Genomic DNA, 26,194 nt, shown 5'->3' on the forward strand with positions numbered 1-26,194 from the left:
CTTCATTAACTGGGATAAAGCGGCAGCTGTTACTGTGATTTCAGAGGAAAAGCCAGAGAAGCACAGTTGCATGTGGGATAGAGGAAGATCTCTAGTTTACAAGGGAACTTGAAATAGACTTTCCCACAGTCGGCCACTTGGCATTCAAGAACACCACTTCACCTTTCTGTGGACAGGAACTGTTTCTTATGGCTTCTGCTCTGTACACTTGAGAGTTGTAGCATTGTCGTGGTAGAATTAGAATTCAAAAAGTAGGAGATGGCTCAGAGGTTAAGAACACTGGCTGTTCTTCCCGAGGTCCTGAGTTTAGTTCCCAGCAACCACATGGTGGCTCACAACCATCTGTAATGAGATCTGGTGCCCTCTTCTGGCCTGCAGGCAGAACACTGTATACATAATTAATAAATAAATAAATCTTAAAAAAAAAAAAAGAATTCAAAGAGTAGAATCCAAAAGTATAGGTTTTCCATTAAAGAAAATCCTACAAAGGGTGTGCGTGTGTGTGTTTCATTCAAGTGCTTAGGATGGTTGCACAGACTCGATCTAATCTCTACTAGTGTTTAATAGAGCTGTCCCTGCCACCGTCACCATCACTCTTAATTATTTTGTACTAAGAACTGAATGCCCCTTTTTTCTTCATGTCTTCATTTCTTCTTCTCTGACCTCTGTTTTCACCACTTGTATAAAAGCATATGCTAGCCGGGTGGTGGTGGCACACACCTTTAATCCCAGCACTCGGGAGGCAGAGCCAGGCGGATCTCTGTGAGTTCGAGGCCAGCCTGGGCTACCAAGTGAGTTCCAGGAAAAGGCGCAAAGCTATACAGAGAAACCCTGTCTTGAAAAACCAAAAAAAAAAGCATATGCTAAGTTCACAGTGTGTACTAGTAAATGCTGGCTGAATTCATTTTGTACAAAATGAATAGGTCTCTGTGGTTTTCTTACAATGATTAAAATTTTTATATAGTTTTAAAAAATAAATGTGACCAAAAAAATAATGTGACCATAATCATTTATTTTTCTTGAGATCATGAGGCAATATTTCCCTCTTCAATCTAATAAATAATTTATTGTTTTGTATGACAATAACCATTTGAAAGCAAAGCAAAAGTAACTGACTGAACTAATTTTTTAAAACAGAGATTTATTCTATAACAAGGAAACACTATGGACTCAGTACAAAAGGAAAACTAGTAGATGCCTATGTCTTACTAAGCTATGTGGTGGATTTCAGGTTCTTGGTCTGTTTCTGCCCACTGTATTATTTACCTCACTCATCTTGGCTGTACCTATGCTTGAAACAATCCGTTCAAATGTATACAGCAATGGTTTTTTTCATTGTATTTAAACCTACATATATGTATATATAGTATGAATATGTATCACTGTTTTACTTATATCACTTTTTTCATTTCTGAAATATCTGGCTGTTTTCAATTTGGACTGTTTAAAACCTCATGCCACTACCAGATACCTGTATGTAAGAGTCAAAGAGCATGCACTTTAGTAAATACGTTTCATTTATTTCTGCTCTGGTTTTCAACCCCTGTCCCACCCTCACGTCAAGGGTTATGGGCCTGGGAATGAGCGCAGAACCCGTCTGTGGCTTGCCAAGGCCGAAGACTTCTAAATCCTTTCTTTCTTTGCATTAGCCCTTTTGGTTTCTAATTGAGCCATTATTTTTCTAAAACTTTTTTAATCTAGAAGACTAAAATTAAACAGAATTGGATAAATGTAACTGATTCCAAAAATAACAAGGCTCACCCTGAGTTCTTGTATGTCATGGCTTTGCACATTTGTACCTAGGATCCTGTTAGACCACAGGCAGCAGCAGACAGGCGTTCATGCATTCAAATTGTTCTCTCCTGACTAGTAAATAATTAAACAATTCTAATTGTATGAATTATAAGGACAACATCACCATTTCCTTCCATCTATTTAAAATGTTTTAAAAGAATTCACTGCTGCATAATATCTGAAAAGAAATTGATCATACTTTTCCTGTAATAAATGTCGTCCTGACAGTAAAGCATTAGCAACCAATTGATAACCTAGCAACAATATTGTGATCTCTTTAGATAATTAATCTTCGCTATTTTCCTGTCAGAAGCAACAGTGCTTGATTTTATGTTGAGCTAGAAAGATTGCCAGTTTTGAAAATTAAGAAGCATTCCTTTTATATTATTCATCCCAGTAACAATTTATGATGGTGCATTTAGCTGCTGAATGCTTGTCAACAAACGTAATTATGTTTCGATATAAACAAGATTGGTGGTTTTACTATGCAGCTCCATCTTTGGTGAGAATGTTTTGATTTAGGTTCAGATTATACAAGCTGTGTGTTTATGTGTCATTTTCCCCCTCCTTTGTTAATAGTTTTTATTTCTTCTGATAATTACTTGTAGGCAAACAAGCATGCATTTGGGATCCTTGTGCACAGGAGACATCAAAAGGAGAAGAAAAGCTGCCCCTTTGCCTGGACCCACTACAGCAGGTAAAACAAAGCGGGTGGAGCGGAACACAGATTCCAACCACATAAATCACCACGAATAAAACATAGGCGATCGGTAATCACTCTTGCTGCAAGAGAGGCATGGTTGCAAGAAATTGTAACGCAGGTCATTTGCCTTTATGTTAGGATGTATAGTCTGTTCGTTGTGTGGACCTTGTAAGTAGCTTCTCAATGAGACATGTGCTGTGCACACACCCAAATGGGTAAGACGCAGCAAAGATAAAACCCTCCAAAGCTGTGTCTTTGGCTGGCCTGAAGAAATTTCAGACTTGTAAGGGAAGCAGGGGATAGGCAGATGAAATGATGAATGGCTCACTCTCTAAGACAATGTGACGACTAGACCTGAGTGGTAGTCATAGGGCGGTCACTGTGTAACTGCTGAAGCCTGCCTTTCTCATGGCAGTACCCTCAGCATCCTGAGAGTGTACACATCTTGAGGATATATGAAGACCTCCTTTTGCTCTTGTTCCTCCATTTTACTTCCTACCCATCTCTTCCTTTCTGAAATAACCTGCCTGCCCTTCCAGACAGAAGCCGAGGCTTGAATATGGTACATGGCATTGGTACAGTTCAGTAGTATACATATGGCCTTAGCAGCCATGCTCTAATTAGAACTCTCCTGCATACTATGTAAGTGAACTTATAGAATATTGTGAAAATGTTTGTCCTTCTTTTTTTTTTTACATTAAGAGACGATGCCTAGGATATCCCTGGCAAAGGTCAGAGACAAAGCTAGATAGGCCACACGTGTCACAAATACTATCTAGCTATCAAAAGTATCATGTCCCAGAAGAAGAAAGGACTATGGGGTGGGGGGTGGAGTAATAGGAGAGCAGATCCCATCAAAATACATCAAATGCAAAAATAAAGATATTGTAGCAAATCTATTATTTTATACAATTAAGTATACACTAATATAAAATGAATGAAAAAGACCTCTCTATTGCATATACTGACTTGAACCCAATTATGTGTCTGAAATTTATAGAAGATGCATTAGCTATTTCTGCAAAGAAATGTAGAATATTCATGAAATAATTGTAATATATAATATCTATCCATAAGGAAATGCAGCCACATTTTAGGTCAAATAGATGTGATAAGATCTCCTAGTCTCTCCTAAGGCTGGGACAGGATTCCTCAATGTCCCCATTCCCAGTGAACTCTGAGCTCAGTGGCAGAAGCCACAGAAGAACAAGTCCTAGAAATGTTGCTAATGGTCCCATGTAGCCACAGTAACAAAGCAGAAGACTGGGCCAGGCCCTGACATGAAGCACCCATGTGAAGTGGGGAACAGCAGGTGCTTGAAGTAGGGGTTACATAGTTTTTTGTGTAGCAGATTTTGACTTCAGAGCTCAGGGCATCAGAGGAAACCGTTTATGGAGAATTTAGATGTAAACTTTAACCTCAGCCTAAACCAGTCCTTTGTTCATAAGCCTGTGCTAAGCTTGTGCCAGCATATTCCAGATACTGTAGTGCAAGTCTGTTGAGACCTTTTAAGATTTGAGATTTTCATTTTACTACTAGACTTTAGCTTATGAAATAAAATTCACAGGCATTTAATGTGATGGGTTTTGTCATTGTTATTGTTTTGGTTTTTTTGTTTGTTTGTTTTTTGGTTGCTAAAATGGCATGCCACTCATTTTAGTGTATTTTCAAACCTGTGTGCAGTGGTTCCTTTCAGAGAGGAAGATATGCAGGTATTTGGGGCAAGTCCTTAGTTTCAAGAGATCTTGTAACACTAATGCCCCAGACCTGAGTGAAGGTGCTTATCTGGATGCAGTCAGAGAAGCCGTTGCATAAATACACTTGGACGGTGAGGTTAGACATTGGACATCGCCCTGTCCATGAAAATTGCTGTTTTCAAATCTGGAATAGAGTTAGTCAAAGGATACAGAGTCCATTGCATCTATACATTTCCAGACTATACTGGCCTGCAGAATTCCTTTTGAAAAAGTGTTCATGAGGCTGGAGAAATGGCTCAGTGGGTGAGAGCACGCTGTGCAGATACAAGGACCTGAGTTCACATACCCAGCAGCCACCCAAAAGGCTAGAGCCATTCAAGAGTGCCAGTACTCCAGTGCTGCAGGGGACAGAGACGAGAGATTGGTCACGAGGGCTTGGCTAACACCAGCCTCACTCCAGGTTCATGGAACAGGGCCTCATGGCACTAAGGTAGGGAGTAAGAATGGGACACGAATGCCTCCTCTGGCCTATTTGCATATGCACACACATACACACATGTATGTTCTTGCTGTGTTCACAGGTCCTTGCAGACCTTCCAAAAGACACACTTCCCTGAAATACACCTTCATGTTACTTTCTTATAGTCAGCATTGAATCTAAATGAGGAAAATTCAAAAGAAAACTCCTCCTCATATGAAATAGGAAGAATCAAGAGATGAACAGGTGGATATTGCCTGTGATTCTGATTTCTCCATAATTTATTATGAAAACAAATAGCAGATATAGAAAGGACTTAGCAAAAACTTACTGGAAATGTATAATTAGAAACTTTTAATTTGCCATCCCACATTGGATCTGTCTAAGTTGATGGCTCTCAGCATGAACAATTGTCTAATATATTCATGATAAATGGTACTGTCTGTAAGACATTCTGAACCTCGTCTGAAATTAAACCCTAGATGTGACTGTGGTGCCGCTAAAGTGGAGAAAATCCCCCAGTCCTCTGTGCTGAGCAGAATTCAGTCTCTTTAGAAGGCTGCGCCAGCCAGCCATGTGGTATTGGTTGCACATTTATTAATTGTGACAGGAACACTGAATTTATTTCAGTACTTTAGCTTATTTTCTGCTCTTTCACCTTTGTATTCAGTATTGACAATGTAAAATGAATATTGATATGCTTAGATATTGACTTTTTAATGTATGGCTTGTTCTCTGCCTCCTTCAAAGTCATATACCAAAGCCAGTGTGTGTCTCCAGCAAAGGATGTAGATTTACTATTGTAAAATTGAAGAGTACTGAAGCAAGAGCTTGCCAGCAGAGTGCATTTTATAGTCTGAAAAATGTCGTCTGTAAAGGTGAAGAAAAGCAGAGAGCGACAGAGGAAGATCATTGTCACAGTTCTTACAGGCAGTCACCAGTGTTGGCTTTGTCGTAGATATGGTAGAAGTCCTGGATTATGAAGAGTTTGATGGCAAACATTAGATACTTTCGTGGAGATATGGTGCCGACTCTGCTCAGGTGTCTTACACTCTCCCACACTAAGTTTAGTGCTCTTTGCAGTTACTGTTGCTGGGCCGGTTTTGTTTGGTATAACCTAAACCTTTATTACAAATAATAAACACAATAAAAGACCATTATGTCATTTAGGGTTTCATCACTTAAGAAAAGAAACTGCCTTTACATTCTGTTTTCACTTAAACCTAAGTAATTTTCATTGTTTAAAACGTAAGTGCAAGACTGGATAGCACACTCAATGGGTGAGTGTGTGTGAACATTACCAAGGCCCTGTGTTCCATCCCCAGCACCTCAGAGTAAAATTTTAAAAAAAGCAAATAAGTGAAATATATATCGTTAAGCACCCAGTTAGATTGATTTTATTTACATGAAATATATGTGTAATATTGCAGATCAAATAATTGAAGCATTTGATAAACAGTAGTAACACTTGCATGTTCTCACTTCTTGTCCCTAAAGTAGATACCGAGAACATAATTACAACTCACAGTTTTGATAACATAGCTAATAATAGCCCTGACCCTCTGCTGCCTAGCAAAGGGACTGGAAAGAAGGAGGAAGAACTAATAAATGCCTTCAGAATACAGGGCAGGAACAGGACAGGCAAATGCTTGCTGTTATATGGGAGGCAGCCTGTCACCTCCCCTTCCACTGGATGTTGATCCAACATCAATACAACGCTTTAGGAGCCAAATTACTCAACAAGCTGCCAATTAGGCTTTCAGTCAGCTGGATAGATTAGTGGCTAAGAGAGGCCGATGCAAGATTTTCATCTCTTGAGCCAATTATACAAGTGAATTGCCCTCCACCATGCTCTGCTCTGTGGAAGGTCTGAGGGGAGAGGACATACTCTACTTCAGTAGACTCAGGGGACCCAGCAGACAGGCTAGGACCTGGAGCAGGAAGAAGAAGTGAATCAGGCTACATTTGCCATGGCCCCAAGCAGAGAGCATTCTAGGAAAGGACCTAAAAGATGTAGCAGTGCTGGGAGCCAGAGAAAAGGAAATCATGGCTGTGGGGCGGGCTGTGCTAAGTCCAAGTGTTTGACTCCCAGGTTTTCCTCTCACAGAACAAGATTGAGAGAGCAACAGGGTCTTGCCTTCCAGAATCAGTCCATGAAAAATGAAGTGGCCCTTCCTTTTTGTCTTTTCCCACTGGTCCTAGACAGGAACACAGCACATTTAGAAGTCAGTGTCCTTTATTTTTTTTCTTCCAAATACGAGATATTGATTTATTTGATTCTATTTTTATGAAGTAAAAAAATTAATCAGGATTTTAAACACTGAGAAAGACTGAGTTCTTTGCCATTCTATTTTAGAAGTAGAGCCATCACTGGAGGCCTCCATGCTTCTGTACCAGCATTTTAAAATCACAGTTGTACATCGTTTTCACAGCTTCACTTAGGACTCAGTTTGACCATCATGTAGCAATTTCCATAGATGCTTTATATTGGCCTCATTTTTTTTTTTCAATTAAAGCTGAATTTCTTCAATCTTTTGTCCCAAAAATCTGTGTGACCAGATGTGTCACCAAGGGCAGGTCAGACCTCTGACCTGAATTCAGTTTATGCACAGAATTAAATTAACTTGTTGTACTCCCTGAAAAGCTGGAGCTGAGCAAGTGTACTAGCACAGTGTTCACCTGACACCTGCTGGCAGCTCCACAGGCTCAGGGTGGCCACCGCAGTTGCTGGTTTGAAATAAAAACTTTTTTTTTCTATATTTACCAAGACTTTAACCAAATGTTTTTTTTTTTAATTTTTTGTCACTCAAGGGTTCATTTTTTATTTTATCCATCTTTTTTTTCTCACAATTTCATAAGTGATAGTCTTTGTGTACTGATTCAAGCAGGAAGTGGGGTTAGCCAAGGAATTAGTTCAAGCTGCAGGTCATGACAGGTATTTCCTGTCACATGTTAAGGTGTGTGTTTCTTACAGTTATGGGCATTGAACCCAGGGCCCTGCTCATGTTTAGCAAGCACTGTACCACTGAGGTGTCTCCAGCCCTTCAGCCTGTTCCAATTAGCTGATAATTCTTATAATCACAGATTATTGTAGTAGCCTAAGTCCTACTGAACGCGATGAATTTCTCAAGTAGTGAAGCCTGTTACACTGGTCCCAGCACACTGAAGACGGAGCTTATGGAAATGTTAGATGAGTAGCTTAGTGCTCAGTTGATGATTGCTCCACAGTAAAGAAGAGAGGGTCAGTTTTTAAAGTGCATCTGCAGCACTTTGCCTGGTTCTTCAAGGCAGGGAGATCAACCCACTTCCAGTTCCTCTGAATAAAATGATAAGGACACGTGAAAATGTATATGCACAGTTGAAAGAGCAATAACAAATTTCGACCATGCAACCCATCCCCACCAGAACTAGGAGAGTCTGGAGCCCTTGGGTATTTGTTATTGTCAGTGTGGATGCTTGGGGAGCTTCCTGTGCCTTGTATTCCTTTGAGGACAGGGTCCTAGCTTTTTCTATGGTGGCTGAAGTGTGTAGGCCTGAGCAGTTGCTGTCATTGTCCTCAGTCAGGGAGGAAACACATCAGTGGTGATGGAAAAGTGATGCAGGAGTGGAAGGTAAGATGTGCCATCCGTCCGACTCGGGAGCCCAGGGAGAGTGGTAAGCTGTCCATTGCAGCCTGTTTAGGAGAGCACATTCTTATTTGAGAGCAGAGACACTCCAGATTCAGGGACTGAGCGGGCTAGCACAGGCATCCTGAGGGTCTGTGAAGAGAGAGAGCTTCCTTCTGGTCTCAGGGAGGACCCATCATGAACAGTGTTCTTTTCCTGTATCGTTCCCATGTTACCAGCTTCTATAACCACTAAAACATGAACCTGTAAGGAGAAGGTGGAGCATAGAGTTAAGGGCCGCAATAGACTGAATGATAAAGAAGGTTATAAGTCTAAACTGGGCTTGAGATAAGCATGGGGGCCTGAGCTCAGATCGCCAGCACCCATGTCAAAGCTAAGTGCTGCAGCATGGGCCGTTAACCCCAGTGCTGGAGACAGACAGAGGACTGCAAGGGGCTCACTAGCTGGGGTCTACACAATCACCAAGCTCCAGGCTCAGTGAAAGACTCTGTCTCAGAAAGTCAAGTGGAGAATAATGGAGGAAGACCATGGATGTCAGCCTCTGGCCTCTAAGGCATGCACATCCCTCCCTATACTTGAATAAGTCACACACGCCTAACTAAATCCTTAGGAGTTCAGGGTGCAACCAGTTATGTTTTGATTTGGTTTGATTACATTCAGGGTCCAGGGAACGTGTACATATTGCAGGATAAGTTGCGTTTTTACCACAGCCCATGAGGTTGTAAAAGCCCGCCCAACTGTGGTGTGCTTCTAGATTGGCAGAACCTTTGCATACATGAGCCTATCTGACCCTGTGGCTCTGTGTGAGGTAAGCAGCGGCCACTGTAGGATGCCTGTGTGGTGAATGAGGACACAAAGGCCCTAGGACTCGAGTTTCTCAGCCCTGGGTAGATTCTTCACCTATGGGCTGTCATGTTCTCATTTCAGGAATTGTGGGTGAAAATGCCCAGCCGATCCTAGAGAGCAACATCGGAAACCGCATGCTTCAGAGTATGGGCTGGACACCCGGGTCGGGCCTCGGGAGAGATGGCAGAGGGATCTCTGAGCCAGTTCAAGCCGTGCAGAGGCCGAAAGGGTTAGGACTTGGATTCCCTCTACCAAAAAGCACTCCCACCAGCTCTGCTCCCACGTCGGGAAAGCCTGCCTGAGCAGAAAAGCAAGGAAAAGAACGTGCAGTTTCTGCTCCCGTGCCCATTGTTCTGAAGTGATTACAGAGCTTTCTGTTTTGAAGCTGGCCTCTGCATTGCCTCCAGCCAGCTTCCAGGCTGCGTAGAGTCCCACCACAGTGATAGAAATGGGATTCCATCACAATTCATGGTGCTGAAGTACAAATCTCGACCTTTGTTTCCTCATCATTTCCAGCAGTTTCTAGATATGAAGAACAGTTGGTCTCTTATTTATTTTGATCCTAGAAGTTAGTTCTTTCTGCTGCCTTGCTCGATCCGTGCATGTGTGTGATACCCAGACAAACTAGGCTGCAAAGGATCAAGTTTCTCATGATGCCTACACTAGGTAGTTCTGTCTGCCTCCCTCCCACGCCCTTCCCATCCAGGGAGTCCTAAGCACATCTGGGAAAGGCTTGCTAAGCTCACGTTTCTTGACTTTGGCTCTCATAGGGATTTGTAGCAATGATGAATTCTAGTGTAGCATGAATTCACAGTGGGCAAGCAGTAATCAGAATTTCACTCAGACATTTGATAAAGTTCAATGTCATCATCACCAGAGTGCCCTCAACATTACTCCAGTGCAGTTTATAAATTTTACCTCAGTTAGAACATAAAATAATTACTAAAAGAAAATGTATTTTTTAAATTCATGCTGACTGAACTGTAAACCCTGCCCTCCAGATGTCTACCTCTTCCCAAAGGTTGGTATTTTGTAAGGATCAGCTCCAAGATGAAGAAAGGCGATTTAAGGTTTTAGTCACTGAAGTAAGTTATTAGACTCTTGAGACAGTTTATCTGAAGATTTAGGTAGCTTTCCCAATAACCAAGATGTGTGACAATGGCCTGACCTGCTTCCTAAGGAACAGGAGAAACTTAGGGCACCTGTTATTCTCAGATTGAAACATTTACTTTACAATTAAGCAACACAGTATGTTCCTTCCATTCCATTACTGCGGTATTTCTGAGTCATTTACTTCATAATGTCAGAAATTTTAAGTTGTTCTTTGTTCAGAAAATATTGATTGGTTATGATTGTCATTAAAAACTCTGATAATTATTATTACTTACAGTGACCTCAGTTAGTTCAGTAAAGGTTGAGATAACCCACATAAGTCTATCCTGGAACAAAAGCATATGGACTTCAGTTTTGTGATTGAAAAAAAAAAATTTTTTTTTAAATATTTTTTTTAAGGCAGTAGAAAAGGTTTCGACAGGTAACAGACCTTTCCTACGTGATCCCCTAATGAAAATGCAGCCTCTGTAGTTCGGTAAACATCTGCATTTCTTCTAGGAACTGTCTTCCCTGGGAGTACTGTGGTGAGAAGTGGGCTGGCTAGGATAAGACAGGTAGACACCTGCGTGAGCTCTCATGGAACCCTTGTGTTGCTGCTACTTGTACAAGTTTGTCACTAGGAATTCACCATTTCTTAACAGTCGTCTTCCCAAATGCTTATTGTATTCATGTAGGAAGGAAGATGGAAGAGATTATAATAGTATACTATACTCAAGGGTCTATTCCAAAGTTGTTTGCTTTTCTTTGTTTGGATTTCATTTCTTGAAGGTCTTGTAAAGCCCTAGGGTTTTTAAAGGCTCAGTTTTGAGCCAATGAGAAACAGTGAAGCCATCGCACGCTTGGTTCCCAGCCTCAGAGGAAGTGGCTCCTGTTCTCACGTTCCCTGGTTCTGGAGGATGCACGGGCAGCCCATGTGCTGAGACAGTAGTACCCCCATAGGTCACTGGTCTTTCCATCCTCGATCTCCAGACGGTGCGGACCTTCTGTGCGGCTCCTGCGGGAAGGGGCTCGCTGAGCAGCTGTAACACCAAAGTTCTCCTTTTCACACTAGAAACTTCTTGACTCACAGGTGACCGAGGACATTTTATATTCTACTAGTGTTTATCTGTTTAGAGGAAATGATCAGCACTCCATTAGAGAAGACTGCCCCACGCCACCCCTTCAGCATTTAAGTTCTTATAAAGATAAGCAAGATGTAACACTCTGTTAGACCTAACCATAGCTGAGAAGTAAACACAATTGAAATAGGAAACTTTAATGTAAATCAAATGTCTGCTAAGGACATGAATCTGCTAGTTTATGTTTAATAGAGATTAATAAATTTTTGTCAGTTCAAATTGGCTCATGGAGCCAACATCATCAAAGGAGTTTGTGATTTTAAATGTATCATTTATATCTTCTTGAAATAGTGTTGAGATTTCCTCTGCTTCCCCATGAAGCCACTCTGCTGTTCTGCAAGTTAACCAGTTAGGGTCTCTTCCCTTTCCATCCACTCAGTACAGTAGCCAAAGAATCCGAGTATGGCCGCATGAGCAGTGTGACTCCACATTGTGAGTATTTGATGTCAGTCAGATGTGGACTGTGGTCATTTCCTGCCTTTTCCTTTCCTAAGTAAAATGTATAAGGCTATAAACCCCTCAAATCCACTTCCTTTTGTTTCGAAATGATGTAGTGACTTTAAAAGTGGCCAGCCATGCTAATACCCACTTATATTCCCAGAATTTGGGAGATTGAGGTAGGAGGAGGATTGATTGCCTTGCCGTGAGTCCTAGACCAATCTAATCTATAGAATGAGTTTCAGGACAGACAGGGCTACGTAGTGAGACTCTATCTCAAAATTAATTATCAATGGAAATCCATTGCCAAGTGTAGCTTGCCCATTAATTGGGCTCCATGTTTGAACACAGCGGTTTGGGACTTTGGGCTATAGTGATTAAGCAGATGGAAGTGAAGACGGCAGGGTTAAATATGTGTGTGTGCATATGTGTGCACACGGGTGCATCTGCGGCCCATATTTGTATGCAGTGTACAGACGTGATTGACAAATCCTGCCCTTCATTCATGTTTAACATTTCAAATTGGTATTCAGTGCATTTCATTTTGAGCAGATGTTTCATAAGAGAGAAAGTGTTGAAATACTTTTAAAACCATTTTAATTTGTATTTTGTCTTTCAGAAAGAGAAATGATCTACATTGGTACTGTAAAATGAAGTTGTTAGCAAGGAATACTTTGAATTTTTTTTGTAGAAAACTATTATTAGTTCATAAAGAACGGAAATAATAAAGCACAGTGTTGAGAACATTATTTCTAATGCCATTGTATATTTTCTTCTTCACCTCCTTTTGTTTCTCCTAATGTCTTTCTGTTTGTTGTTGGCAGTAGTCAGTATTGAACCTAAGGCCTGCACACCAGACAAGTGCTCTGCCACTAGGATGCATCTTCAGCCCTTCTCTCCTGACTTCCAAGTCATGAAAATGCCATTGCAATCTTTCGGAGGTTGTATGTTCAGTGGTAGAGTGCTTACAGAGCCTGCATGGAGCTCTGGGTTGGACCCACTGGAGTGACATAGAATTAACATTCAATAGTACAGTTCATTTCTTTTAAGCTCTGGGAATTTTCAGTGTCTCAACAAATTGTTAAAGAAAACTTTGGCAGTGTATCTGACTCACAAATGTATTCAGAACTGATAGTGACCTGCTCTTCCACACTTTCATGGTTTTGTTTCCTCTGGAACTGGAATGAACTGACCTTCAGTTCTCTCTCCAGCTGGGATCTTGTGGCCAGGGCAGCATGGCTCACTTTCTCTCATGACCTCCTGAGACACTTGAAATATTTTGTAATATTCATCAAACTGAAAAGGCACTTCACTTTTTTTGTGGTAACAGGATCTTCCACAAAAGTGAGTAGAGTTGTTACAGTAAGTGATTTTTGTTTTAGTTCAACAGGTACTAAACACTCACTATGTAACAGGCTTACAGTAATAAAAAGCCAGCCAACAAGTGGACCATGAAGGCCCCTTCTGCTGAGTCCATCCAGAATAAGGACTCATTACACACTTGACACCTTAAGGAGCCTTGGATTTGTGTCTGGCGAGTCCCTGCCATACCTGCCAGGATTATGATCTACTATAGCCACCCTGAGTCTTATCTGTACATCAGCTTTGTCACCTGGCTTTGAATCATCACATGGTTTAAATCACCCCAGATTCTCAGCCCTCAGTGCTGCATCACCAGAATCCCAGCTGTTTACTCCTTCAGTTTTGAGGACAGGTTAGGCAACAACAGAAGGGCGTCTTTGTGTTTCTGTAGTCACTAGCGCCCCCACCTTGGTGTGACTTTTCCCAATAAATCATGCACTTTAGCAGTGCATATAGTACTTGACAATTTGCCTCTTTGTCTTCTCAGCCTGAAGATTATTAAAACATGATCCCAAATAGAAACAGCCCAGTTATCTTCAGTCTGGTTGCACATTTTGCTATTAAAGTTCTAATGGCCAGGTATGGCACATGGCTGTAGTCCTAGCCCTTGGTAAGTCAAGGTAGACAGGAGAATCAGGAGTTCAAGAGCAGCCTCAGCTACAGAGTAAGTTTGAAACCAGCCTGGGCTACAGGAAATTCTGTCTCAATAAAAAAAAAAAAGAAAGAAAGAAATCTAAGAAATGCTAATTTCTTCTTCTAGCACCATTGTTTATTAAATGTAGAATGAAGAATAAAACTGACTGAAGATACACTTTTCAGAATTAAACAGTTCTGAAATCTCTGATCAAAGTGAACTTGTTCATATGCCAGAAGTGCACAGTGGGCTGGACAAATGAACCTGGAAGAAAGGGGGAAGAGGATAGAGCAGGTTCTGCTAAGTAACTAACTGGGATTCTGACATTCTACATTGGTGGATGTAGTTCTTTACAGAACCAGTGTAGGTGATCTGTGCTTGGTGGAAGAGGTATGCTGTTCCCAAAAGAGATTTGGGGCTTGTGTGAAGCACTTAGGAGCACATATTAAACATGGGAAGTCTAAAATGCAAAGCCACAGCATTGTTAGGAATGCTAACAATACACTTCCATAATGTGCATGTAGCTCTTAGTCACATTGATTTGTAGTCCATGAGCCTTGATTCTTGACTCACATCTTCCTATACCTGTGCTTCCATCCCATTATATCTAATGCCTTTCCTACTTTGAAAACACATTCTGGCCTATTCTTCATGACATAATATCACAAGACAATCCCCAGACTGAGAGACAAATTGCCAAGCACGCTGCAGCCCGTGCGTTCTGACTCTCAGGCCATTGTGTTTCTCCATGAGACCCCTTAACAACTCAGCTAGAAACAAGCGGCAGATTTTCCCTCCCCGACTCAGTGAGTAATTGTCTGCGCTGCAGTGACAGATGTGCAATATAGCAGCTTCTTCAGGAAAAAATTAACAGTTTGTCCAGCATGTCAGCTCGCTCTTTTTAGTGCTTGGGAGGTCTTGGCCCCATTACGGATGATTTAGAAATTGAGGCAAGCGAAGACCAGCGGCCTGTTCTGAAAGCCTTCGTTAGTTGGCCTCATCTGCATTCCAGGACTTGCTCACATCCAGAAATTGGTGGAGCCCCTCTGGCCACAAGATGAGTATGGGCTGACAATGCCTTGATTTGTTGAGAGAGAATAAATGGATTTTCCAGAAGATGAGGAAATATCACCATTACTGGCCAATTTATAGCATTTTATCTGTTCTTCAAACATGTCACTTTTGTTATTGTTGCATGGTAATTACATAGTGAAACGGAAAGAAAACAAATTCTGGTTACGTATTCAGATGGGTTGCAAAATCATATAATCCTGATAAATGCCCATTTATGATACACATGGATGAAAGGTTCATTTTAATTTTGAATGGCTAGCTCAGCCATGAAGAGGATATAGGATTAAATTCCAGAGAATCTGACTACATCAAACAAATAGTCTTTCTCTCCATTTGTTCCTCCATTCAGGGAGGTGCCATAAGGCATTTTCTTGACAACACAGGCGTGCACTGAGAATTATATTATCAGAAGAATGAGAATTCTTGGAGCACCATCTTGCTCCGGGAACCAGTCCCTCCTAAGGGCTTCTTGGGAAGCCAGAAGACTTTGAGTGAAGAGCCATCTTGAAAAGTAACCCGTTGTTTTTTGTCACCTCCGCAGTCGCATTGTCTACTTAGAGACTAGAAAGTGCATGCTGTTCCTTATGTTCCTCCTCCTAAGGTGGCTTCTAGCTCTCCCCAGGCCAGTTAGTGTAAAGGACTGTGAGGTTGAGTGTGCTGATAAGGAAAAAGGAAGCAGGTGGGAACAAAGGTGAGTAGCATCCCAGGGGCACTTCTATAGCATCAGCTCTTAGAATGGACACATCCAAAGGAGCCTTCATACCCACTTGAGTTGAGCTCATATAGCTATCTCCTGGCTCCCAGCAAGGGCGGGGCAAAGAAAGGAAGGAGATTTGCCAGCACTTAACTTCCTTAGCTGAGGGGGGCACATATCACTTCTGTTCCTGCTCCGTTGGCCACTTAGGCACACTGAATCATGGAATCTCCCCACAGCAGGAGAGCACATGGGTATTTGATGTACAGGAACTGTTTCTACCATGTGTCCCTAGTTACGTGTCCAGACTTAAATATCAAAGTAGTACAGTCAGCATTTCATTGACTCTTAGACACCATCAGTGTTGAGATGTACCTTACTTTTATGGAGAGGCAGGAAGAGAAAGAATCAGGAAGGTTTCTCTCCTCTACCCGTGGCAACATGCTTCCCAGCTGTAAGGTGATGAAAATGTTTCTAAGTTTTGAACAATGAAATATTTTTAGAAATGAGGACTGTCAGAAAGTGCATGGTGAGATGGGACTGGAGCTGCTCCTTAAAGAATGACGGACAGGTTTACTTGGGGCCGCTACTGTATGTGCTGGCTGGTGCATAAATACTGCAGTACAAATACTCCCCACTGGCCAGCCACAGTGTCTGTCCCTGACACTGTGAATGGGGTCTGGTCTTGGTATTTTCAAACACTTTGCTGAATTCGGGGATAACAGTAACTACCTTGTAGTATTGGTGAAATTATTAAGGCCACTCCACGTAGTTAAAAGGGAGATTTATCTAATGGCGTAACTTACAAATGAAGGGATAGGTAGGTTGCGGGTTCTGTGAAAGACACAGTGCAATCAGGCAGTGTTCTCTGGAGAACTCTCCTCGGTCTGCCTCTCGCGTCCAGGGTCCAAGCAGGAAGAGAGCACGGTGCATCCCAATCTCGGGTCTTCAGGGCCCTCCCTTCGCCCAGCCTTGTAGGCGTGATAGTTGCCGAAGCCTCAGTGGGGGTTGGAACTTCCAGACCAAAGCTGGAATGGCTACCCACTACATCTCCCCCTTTTTGTCTAAATAAGAAGGTTCTAACTTAATACAAGACTATATACAAAGGAATGGTTATCAAATATTGTCCAGGAGTAATGAGGGATAATGACCTAGATAAGATGAAACTACAATCAATGCAAACAATATCAAGCAAGTAACATATACTAAAATCCAGAGAAGTCTAGAGCATAGGCAAATGGCGTGTTACAAAGATCATTCCAAACGGTGTCCTATCCTAAAGAACCTGAATTTAATACTTAATATGTTCTATCTAAGTGTATATATATATAAAGTTGTAACTATAACTGTTAGTCTTCAATCCCATCAAAGACCTGAGAAGGAATATAATGGTACCTGAGAAATGGAAGATGGATGCAAGCAACTTTCGGGAATCTTGCAAGAGAAGACTGAGACAGCTGGCAGCCTGGACAGTCACCTAATGTTTCTCAGCATTGTTGGTGCATTCAAATTGGCTACAGGCCTAGAGTATCTGACAGACCATTTTCCGAAGCAGGAATGCTGAAAGACCATCTTACCCTGTCTTGGCAGAGTACAGTGGTCACTTTCCTTGTGTCCCACTTTTCCAGAAAGGACAGCATTCATAAGTTCTTCCTGTTTGTATACTCCTGCCTAGAGGGTTGAAGGAGAGGTTAGACAGAGGGGTTAACTCACTATCGAATTTCCAGCCAAGTCACATGAAGTAAGTTTTCTAATTCCATAGCAACGGGAGTATATGCCTTTAGTAAGAAGCTTCTATGACTCCAGATGAGGTTAGGTTTTTAAAAATATATTCAGAGCTGGAGAGGTAGATCAGTGTTTAAGAGAGCTTAGTGTTCTTGCAGGGGACCCAGATTTGGTTCTCAGCACCCCTGTTAGGCAGCTCACAAAGGCCTGTAGCTCAAGCTCCAGGACATCTGGCATCCTCTTGTGGCCCTTGATGGCACCCAGATACAGGTGCATATACACAGACATGTGCATACACATCAAGAAAAACAAATCTCTAAAAAAAAGTATGCATTCAATTGGAAATGTGTAAACAGTAAAAATAGAGAATTCATTCACTAAGAGCCAGTGAAAAACTTCTTACTGGCTGTCTATAGCTCATGTGGGAACATCAGCATGCCTTCCTTGGCCTCTGACTCACTATGGCTCTCTTGACCTCTGCTGCTACTCTCATAGGCCCAGGAGTGTGAAATACAGAGCCTGTGCCAGACCTGGTAGGGAAGACATCTGACTTAGGACTCAGAAAACCACTGTTTCTATAATTTTCTCAGCCTGAAATTCTGTCTTTTCACAATGTTTTTGAGAGTATATTCTAGAACAGTGCCTATCAGACTGCAGTGTGTAAGAATCACCAAGAGAGTACTTTTTTAAAATTGATATTTTCAAACTCTCTTCTTAAAGAGGCACCTGAGAATAAGGATGCAATTGAGGCTTTCCTGAAAGAACTGGGTGTGGTGTCATCCAACTTCTGCCCATATCCAGGCGTGGGCTTCTCTAGTGGAACCCACTGGACGACTACCCCATGCCTTTCCTGAGAGCTGTCTCAGCTTTCCCACCCTTCAACCCTCTGCTGAAGAATTAAGGCCACGACAGTTCATCTTGTCTTATTATGACTGGTGTCTTGAATGGAAGAGCCATTGTCAAGAAGAGAAGGAAGAGTATATAAATGGACCAAAGGAATGAGTGAGGAGAGAGAACAGAGGAAAGTGAGTTCCTTGTGGCCTCAGAGACCTTTTCTGTGGAAAGTGTGGCCTCTCTTCCTTGGGACCAACTTTACGAATTGGACAGGATGTCGGCCTAGGCTTCTTGTTAAACACATGAACCAGGGGGTGAATCCTTCCCATTATGCCGAAATCTGTCATGTTGTGAAGGGGCAAAGGATCCCTTTAGATGGCTCTCTCAACTGCTTATTTACAGATCATTAAATACTTAAGGGGGTGGGAAGAAGCTGAAGTAGCCAGACCAGTATTTATTAAATATCCATCATAGATTTGGATAAAACAAATTTGAAGTCATAATAACAGTCAATTGTCCCATTTTAGTTTTTATGTGAGCACACAAGAAAGTAAAATAGCCTGTCTGGTTAATATGGGACTCCTGAGCATTCTACCATGGTTATAATTCTTTCCTGAGGACTTAGTCTTGATCCCATAAGGCTCCCCTTTATCTTATAATAAATGTCCCTTTTTGCACAGGCTAAATTAAGAGGCTTCCTGTTACATTCGTATAATACTAATTCTCTGCTGGATGTTGGATAATATTTAAATGCATTATAAAACACTGAAAAGTACCACTCTACTTGACCTATTGGATTCCCTCTGATTGTGCAGTCAGCTAAGAATGTACAGTTTTAAAGGTGCGGTTATACCTTCTAATGCTTTAATAAAGTTCTATCTTGTGGCAAAAGAGCATGTTAAAGGACTCAGCCTCATATTTCCTTTTTATTTTTTTTTTAAATTGAGCCTGACTCTATCCAGCATTAACCCTGCCATTCCTATCTAGAGAAGGCCCATTATTTCAAAGGAGGACTCTAAAGTTGGAAAATAATCAGAGTGCCGCTGTACTTTTTAAATAGGTTAATGGACATATGATATGTGGCATTTTTCACTGAACCATTTTACAGTTTTTACAGAATAAAATGGATCATAGCAAAGCTGTAAAAGGCCGTTTGAACTCATGTCCTTCAGTCTTCCTGTCCCATCTGGGACTTCTGGTTTATCATAGCCAAGCAAGTAAACCTACTGTTGTTTGCTGGTGGAGGAGAGTGCTAGCTACTGTTGGATTCCTTCATTGACAACTGTCCCATTCATATAACCGCCTCTCCACCTGCTTCCAACCTGTCACTGAGGAGGCCCAGGGCTCCTACCATCAGGAAGAAGCAACCAGAGAGCAGAGGCCAGACTGCAAAGAATAAGTCAGCAAGTTATAGAGGAGCAGTGGCCAGGGGTTGGATGACCTGAGTTCAAATCTGGTCTGTCCCACACCAGTTCAGGAAACTCGCGTGACTTCTGGTTTGGGTGTCAAGATTTACAAATGAAGAAGCTAGACAAGAGGAAGAATTGACACTGGATGTTGCCTCTAGGCAGGGATTGCTGCATCTTTTTCCAGTGAACTTCACAGGCAACTGTTACCACCTCACTTTAGTCCCTGTTTATAAAGACTCGATGGCACTTCCTTAGTGCAATAGAATTAGAAAAGTCTCATTCCTAAATGATCAGAAAGTCCAAATTATGTAATACTTAAGGATATATAATGCTATATTCTTTACAGGTGACTTATTAGCAATTCAAATTAATACTGCAGAAAAGCTGGTTATGTAAACTAATATTCTAATCTGCCTTTATTATAGTGTATAGTATCAAAGGTTTTTAAATGTTTTATTTCTTTTGATACTATTTTACCCTGTAACTTATGTCTAACAGTACCTTCAAAATACAATATAGTATACCAGCATTCTAGCCCAGCTCATTTGCAGTTAAGATAAATTTAGACTTGATAAGGCCCACACAGTGAACATCCAACAGTAGCCCCTAACATACACACCTCAGGACATGCTGGTCTCATGCTCACAAAAACAGAATACTAACTGGGCAGTATGGTCTTGGCCAGGAACCCAAGCCGATTTCCCAGAACAGTGAAGAAAGGGTGGCTCTTCTTTCAAAGATCTGGGGTCTGGGACCACAGCCTTCATGCTATATACAGTCTGAAGAATTGGAATGAGTTGAGAGAAAATTAAGACGATGAAAGGCTATGGATACTGACTAAGAAAAACAACAGCAAAGAATAATGCAGTTTTCTGAGTAGTGGCTACAGACAAGGCCCAGCAACCCCAAGAAAACTAGAAAGAAATGAACACTAGGAAGGGATGGAGTTCTTTCAAAGTACCCTTTCTCTAGAGCAAGAAAACTGTATTTTGTTTAAACACAAATACCAATACAGCAGAGGAGGCTTTGTGATGAGGAATCAGAATGTCATCTATTTGACAGATAACATTAAAACAACCAAAGGAAGGCCTAACAGGAAATCAGCCTAAATTAGCCGAAGCCTGTAGCGAAGTGGTCAGGTGTAACAGCTCAGCCTGGCTCTGAGCAGAAATAGCCTAACCTACCTAGAGTTCACCATCTTTCTCCATGTCCAAATCAACGATGCACTAGATAAGGCCAGGAAATGCTTATTGGTATCGTTAATACGAGGCTTGACTGTGACCTTTCTTGGATCTATGGTGGGTGTGAGTTTGTTGAGACAAGATGAAGCTTCAACTATGCAGTGCAGGCTGCCCTGGAATGAGATGATCCTGCTTCAGTCCTCAGCCTTCTGAGTGCTGGAGTCACAAGTGTACACTGCTATATCTGGCTTTGGATCCATTCTTTAATATGACTTTTGCATCTGTGAAAATAAAGCATCTCGCAGGTCGTTAGGCTAGGTAAACGGCTCATTGCAGAGCAAAATGAGATCAATGACAGTCGTATTCTGTCAGTGCAGAATGTGCCCTCTCCCTGTCCTCTAATTAAATGCCACTTGCTAGGTATTTATGGAGCATACGCCATATGGCTACTATGAGTACTGTATGAGTTTCATACAGTACTCACTGCCCATAAGAGACTTAGGATCTTTTTTAGAAACATTAATTCAGCAGTGATATTCAAAACAGTCCATAAGTAGACTGGCCCCAGCATTGGCCAATGGGCACAGAAACCAATCTTATCTAAACAGATGTACCTCAAGGATTCATGCTGTGAACACAAGCTCTGCTCACATTGGACTTTCAAAAAAATAGAGAGTTGGGAAAATTTATAACTCTTAATAAGGCTGCATGTCACTATAAAAGAAGAATATCAAGGTACCAAACCACATAGACCTGTTCACTAACACCTGAGGCTTTCCAGAATCTCTAACTTCTCTCAATGACTCCCCATCTGTGTTCTTTTTTGGCATGTCCTTGTGTCTGCCTATATTCGTCCTCTCATCTAGCCTATAAGAAGATTCCACTGTAGTCTGTGTCTATTCGGAATCTAGTGAAATATCAGCTCTTTCTACCAGTCTCACCTTCAAATGGCTTTTTTCCCCTTTTTCTCTTGTATGTGTTTATGTGTGTGCATACGTGGGCACATGCATTTGGAAGCCAGTGGTCTGTATCAGATATCTTCCTTCACTGTTGCCCACTTCTTGAGACAGAGTCTCTCACTGAGCCTGGAGCTCTCAGTTGGATAGGCTAACTGATTAGTGGCTCTAAGATGTCCAACCCCCAGCACTACCAGGAAGAGCTTTTTACATGGGTGCTGGGATTTAAACTCAGTTCCTCGTGCTTATATACCAGGGCTTTAACTGACTGAGCCACTCTTTAGCTCTAATATAATGTTTATTTATATTTATGTTTATGTAATTACCTTTTTAAGCAGTTACTAACAGAGTGAAAATAACATTTTCATTTTCTTTGACAGGATGATTGATTCTTACTTGCTTCTCTGTGATAGATGATACAAGATAGATCCATACATACACACACACACACACACACACACATACATACATACATACATAGATGAGAGACACATAGATAGATGATCGATACATAGATCATTTTTATCTTCGAATATAGATACTAGCTCATCAGTCCCAAAGTGTACATATTCATTTTTAGTTATATAGTTACCTAAGAACTAGTTCATAATTGAAATTTAACTCTCTGGATAAATGGGTGTCTTAGTTAGGGTTTCTGTTGGTGCAAAGGAACGCCATGACCAAAAGGCAAGTTGGGGAGGAAAGGGTTTATTTGGCTTACATTTCAGCATTGGTGTTCATCACTGAAGTCAGGACAGGAATTCAAACAGGGCAGGAACCTGAAGGCAGGAGCTGATGCAGAGGCCTTGGAGGGGTGCTGCTTACTGGCTTGCTCCTCAGGCTTGCTCAGCCTGCTTTCTTATAGAATCCAGGACCACCTGCCCAGGGATGGCACCACCCACCATGGGCTGGCCCTCCCTCATTGATCACTAAATGAGAAAATGTCCTATAGCTGGATCTCAAGGAGACATTTCCTCAGCTGAGGCTCCTTCCTCTGATGACTGTGTAGCTTGTCTCAAGTTGACACACAAAACCAGCCAGTGAGGATGAGAGATTCCATGGATACAAACTTTATACAGAGAAGGATGTTTAAAACTGCTCCACACTTTAGAAAATGCCAACAAAAAGCATCATTTCCACACCCAGTGTGAGAAGGGTTGCTTCCCTGATTTTATTTCTTGCATTTCTTAACTAAGAGGAAAGTTCACAGAGATCTGTAAACAAAATATCCGCCAGAGGTGATGAGAGTCACACATGCTCCCCCACACATGCTGCCTCTTAGTGAAGTTGGCTGGCATCTGCAGTTTACCTGCTGCTGACCGCATTCTGATGTAAAAATAAAGGCTTGACTCTGAGGTGTCTATAAAATCATTCTACAGGCAGATAAATCCCAACTTCAACACGGCAGGAAGAAGGAGCCCATTAGCCCTGGCTGCTGGGTGGACCTCATGGTTAACTCAGTCTTCACAGGCTGTCAGCATGGCTGGGCAGGAAGGTCACAGACAGCCTGAATGGGCTCAGCAGAGACAGCCAGTCTCTGCTTGCTGCTGCTTGCTGCCTGCAGAGGAATCCTCCATCCTGGGCCCTGTGTGAATGAATGGTCTCTAAGTACACAAAGTGGTTTTTGAAATCTGAATAAGAGCTCAGCTATCATCTACAAAATTGTGGTTTGTGGAGTAGAAATTATGAAGAGATCCAGTTTTTCACTTTGTTTTATTGGCAAGCATCCTTTGAGAGACTGACTCTTCCCATAATAAACCATCATGGGACACAATTGTTTTGGAATATGGTCTCCGCGTTTGATTGCAGGGTCTGTAGGCTTCAGACAGTAGGAACGCAATGCTTAAGCTTCTTCACTTATTGCCTGCTGGTGCACAAATACGGGATTTGGCAATTTAGCCTAAAGCCTTAGTCTCTCCCGCTCTGGGAGGTATGGAGAACAACTTTCCACAGGCTCCAAGGCAAGAGGAGGCCCCCTAAAGCTGAAATCAGAGCCAAGGTGTGGGCCAGCCTCATGCATAATCCACTCACAAAACACAGGCTGGTGGACCCCTTGCCAGAGCTGAACTCTGGACTCCCCACCACTGAAATAAAATAATAAAAAATGGCCAAATCCTCATAAATGCTGAAAAGAAGCAGCTGGTTGCCGGAAAACCTCTATAATAATAGGAACAGAAATAAAGCCAAAGCCAAGTACAAAAAGGCTTATATCTGTAAGGAGAGAAGGATGCGCAGCTACATTTGTGTGCAACCGAATGCAAGGGAGTTAAGAAATTTGAAAATCAGAAACCATCCCGATACCCATCAGATAATCACCCATAATATATTTTAAAACACCAATGATAGCATGTGATACCAAGATCTGCTGCTCCAAATTCGTCCCCCAGAAGAACAAATCCCGTGTAACAGCAATTAGTGGAACTGGTATTTGTTCAGGAGCAGCCCTGCTAACTCTGCCTGGCAACGGGCCTCACAGAATCTTGTTGGATTGAAATTTGTTATTGGCTGCCTGCTCAGGAAGTTCACTACTTTACAACCTATATCTGTTAAGGCTGGGGGATCACATTTATAGAATCAATATCAATAGATCAGCTGGTTAACATGCAATCTAACCATGACTAATAAAAGTAAGGGTTTTAAAACTGGGTAGGATGCATCCAGAACTGAGGTGTCCATGTAAAACCTCTCAGTATTTATATATTTTAAGAGAAATCCTTTAACTTTGCTTATTTTCTGCCCTCGGGTATGTGCAGCCTGCCCAGGGAAGGTAAGAACTGGGTTCTAAGGATCAGCATTGCTGCCTAGTTCCATTTCTTGTTGCTCAGATTAAAAAAAAAATAATAATACCCTGACAAAAGGCAATGTAGGAGAGAAGGGGTTATTTGAGTTCACAGTCCCTGGTTATAGTCCATCACTGAGGAGAGTCAAGGCAAGAACTCCAAGCAGTCAGTGAGCAGAGGAATGAATGCATGCACCTCACTTGTGCTCAGCCCACTCTATACTTAAACACAGGCCAGGACCCAGCCCACAAAATGGTGCTGCATCCATTCACGGTTGGCCTTCCTTCCTCTATTAAGAGGCCCTTGACACATGTGCCCATAGTCCAGCCTGGTCTACACAATGTATAAGACTCCATATCCTGGTAATTCTGCATTGTGTCAAATTGAAAATATAATGAAACTACCACAGCGACAGTAGGAAAAGAGCAGGTTCTAATACATGGCTCTGGCCTACCAGACATACTTGTTTTGAAGAGCCATGGTACTGTGGTGACTGTCCCCTCCAAAGTTGCTGCTGAAATTTAATTACCAGTGTAGCAGTATGAGGAGTGCTGAACCTTCAAGAGATGATTGACTTAATGGTGGCTTCATCCTCAGGAATGGAGTAATAATGGTATCCAGGACTGGGTTACCATCACAAGTGGTAACTACATATATATGTGTGTATAGGTATATATGTGTGTGTGTGTGTGTGTGTGTGTGTGTGTGTGTGTGTGTGTGTGTGTGTGTGTGTATAGTGAGTCTGAGTCTAGCTTTCTTGACATGGTCTGGCTCCTCCCTTTCTCATGCCCATGATGCCTTCCACTATACTGACATAGCAAGAAGTCCCTTGACAGATAAAGCATTGGCTTTGTAGCTTCCAGAACTGTAAGAAATATTTTGTTTTCATTATAAACTACCCAGCGCCTCAAATTCAGTGACAATAGAAAGTAGGCATGACATTTGGGCATCCAGAAAGTTCCCCACCACCACCATGCCCCATTCTGCCCTTACTTTCCCAAGTGTTTATATAAAAATCAAATAAATTGACATTATGCAATTCAACATCATGTTGAATGTTGAGATGTTATATAAATCTCTACAAAAATGTTTGCCCAAAACATTCATTGAAAGTTTTAGGAGCCAGGTCTAGGGGTGAATGTCTGGAATCCTAGCACTTAGGAGGGTGAGGGAAGAAGAGCACACAATCTACTAAGCTTGGGCTGCAATACCTGATCCTGTCTGAAAGGAAAAAAGAAATAAATGAATCAGTCACTAAACAAAATAATTTACAGCCTGAGAGCTGGGGATATAGCTTGTTTGTAGAGTGTTTCACCTGCCATGTGTGAGGCTTGGGGTTCATGCCCCAGAATTACATTTAAATAATTGAATAAATAAGTAAACAAGCTTCAAATTTTCAAGAATTTAAAATACCTGAAGTGGGGGACCTACCCCCACTTTTTCCCCAGGATACAGCAGAGAGAAGTGAGAAATATTTAGATAGGAATATGGAGGGAGAGAGACAGATTGAAACATAGCATAGCCTCCAGAGGGCCTGGGTCAAAACCCACCAGCCCCTTATGTCTCGGCTAAAGGGCTATTTATAGAAATGCCAAGGGGTGGAGCAAAAGACCTCCCCCTAGCACAGCCAAGTGTAGACCCTTCCAAACACCTGGTGACCATGCACGTGGTCAATGCACATGATCAATCCATCCCCTTATGCAGCCCTGCTGTGTAAAGCAAGCTAAGACAG

At 41.8% G+C, this 26,194-nt stretch overlaps 1 protein-coding gene across 11 annotated transcripts in view; it reads left to right on the forward strand.

Moving 5' to 3' along the window:
- The window catches only part of Gpatch2 (G-patch domain containing 2), a 306,528-nt gene that overhangs the window by 139,324 nt on the left and 141,010 nt on the right, over positions 1–26,194 (forward strand). For 5 of the 11 annotated variants that reach the window (XR_008218055.1, XR_008218056.1, XR_008218057.1 and 2 more), the window contains exon 9: positions 2,403–2,491. The exons of 1 other annotated variant lie outside the window; for it this stretch is intronic. Coding sequence is in view for 7 of the 10 variants with exons in the window: in XM_052737954.1 (XP_052593914.1) it covers positions 2,403–2,491 (89 nt within the window). In the remaining 3 variants the exon portion in view is untranslated. Of the gene's footprint in view, positions 1–2,402; positions 2,492–9,225; positions 12,563–26,194 lie in introns of those variants that run through there. 5 more of the 11 variants (XM_052737949.1, XM_052737952.1, XM_052737953.1 and 2 more) reach the window with 2 other exon arrangements.

Source organism: Peromyscus californicus, unplaced genomic scaffold, assembly GCF_007827085.1.
Source record: "Peromyscus californicus insignis strain IS unplaced genomic scaffold, ASM782708v3 Scaffold_14__1_contigs__length_90479793_seg_2, whole genome shotgun sequence".
NCBI lineage: Eukaryota > Metazoa > Chordata > Mammalia > Rodentia > Cricetidae > Peromyscus > Peromyscus californicus.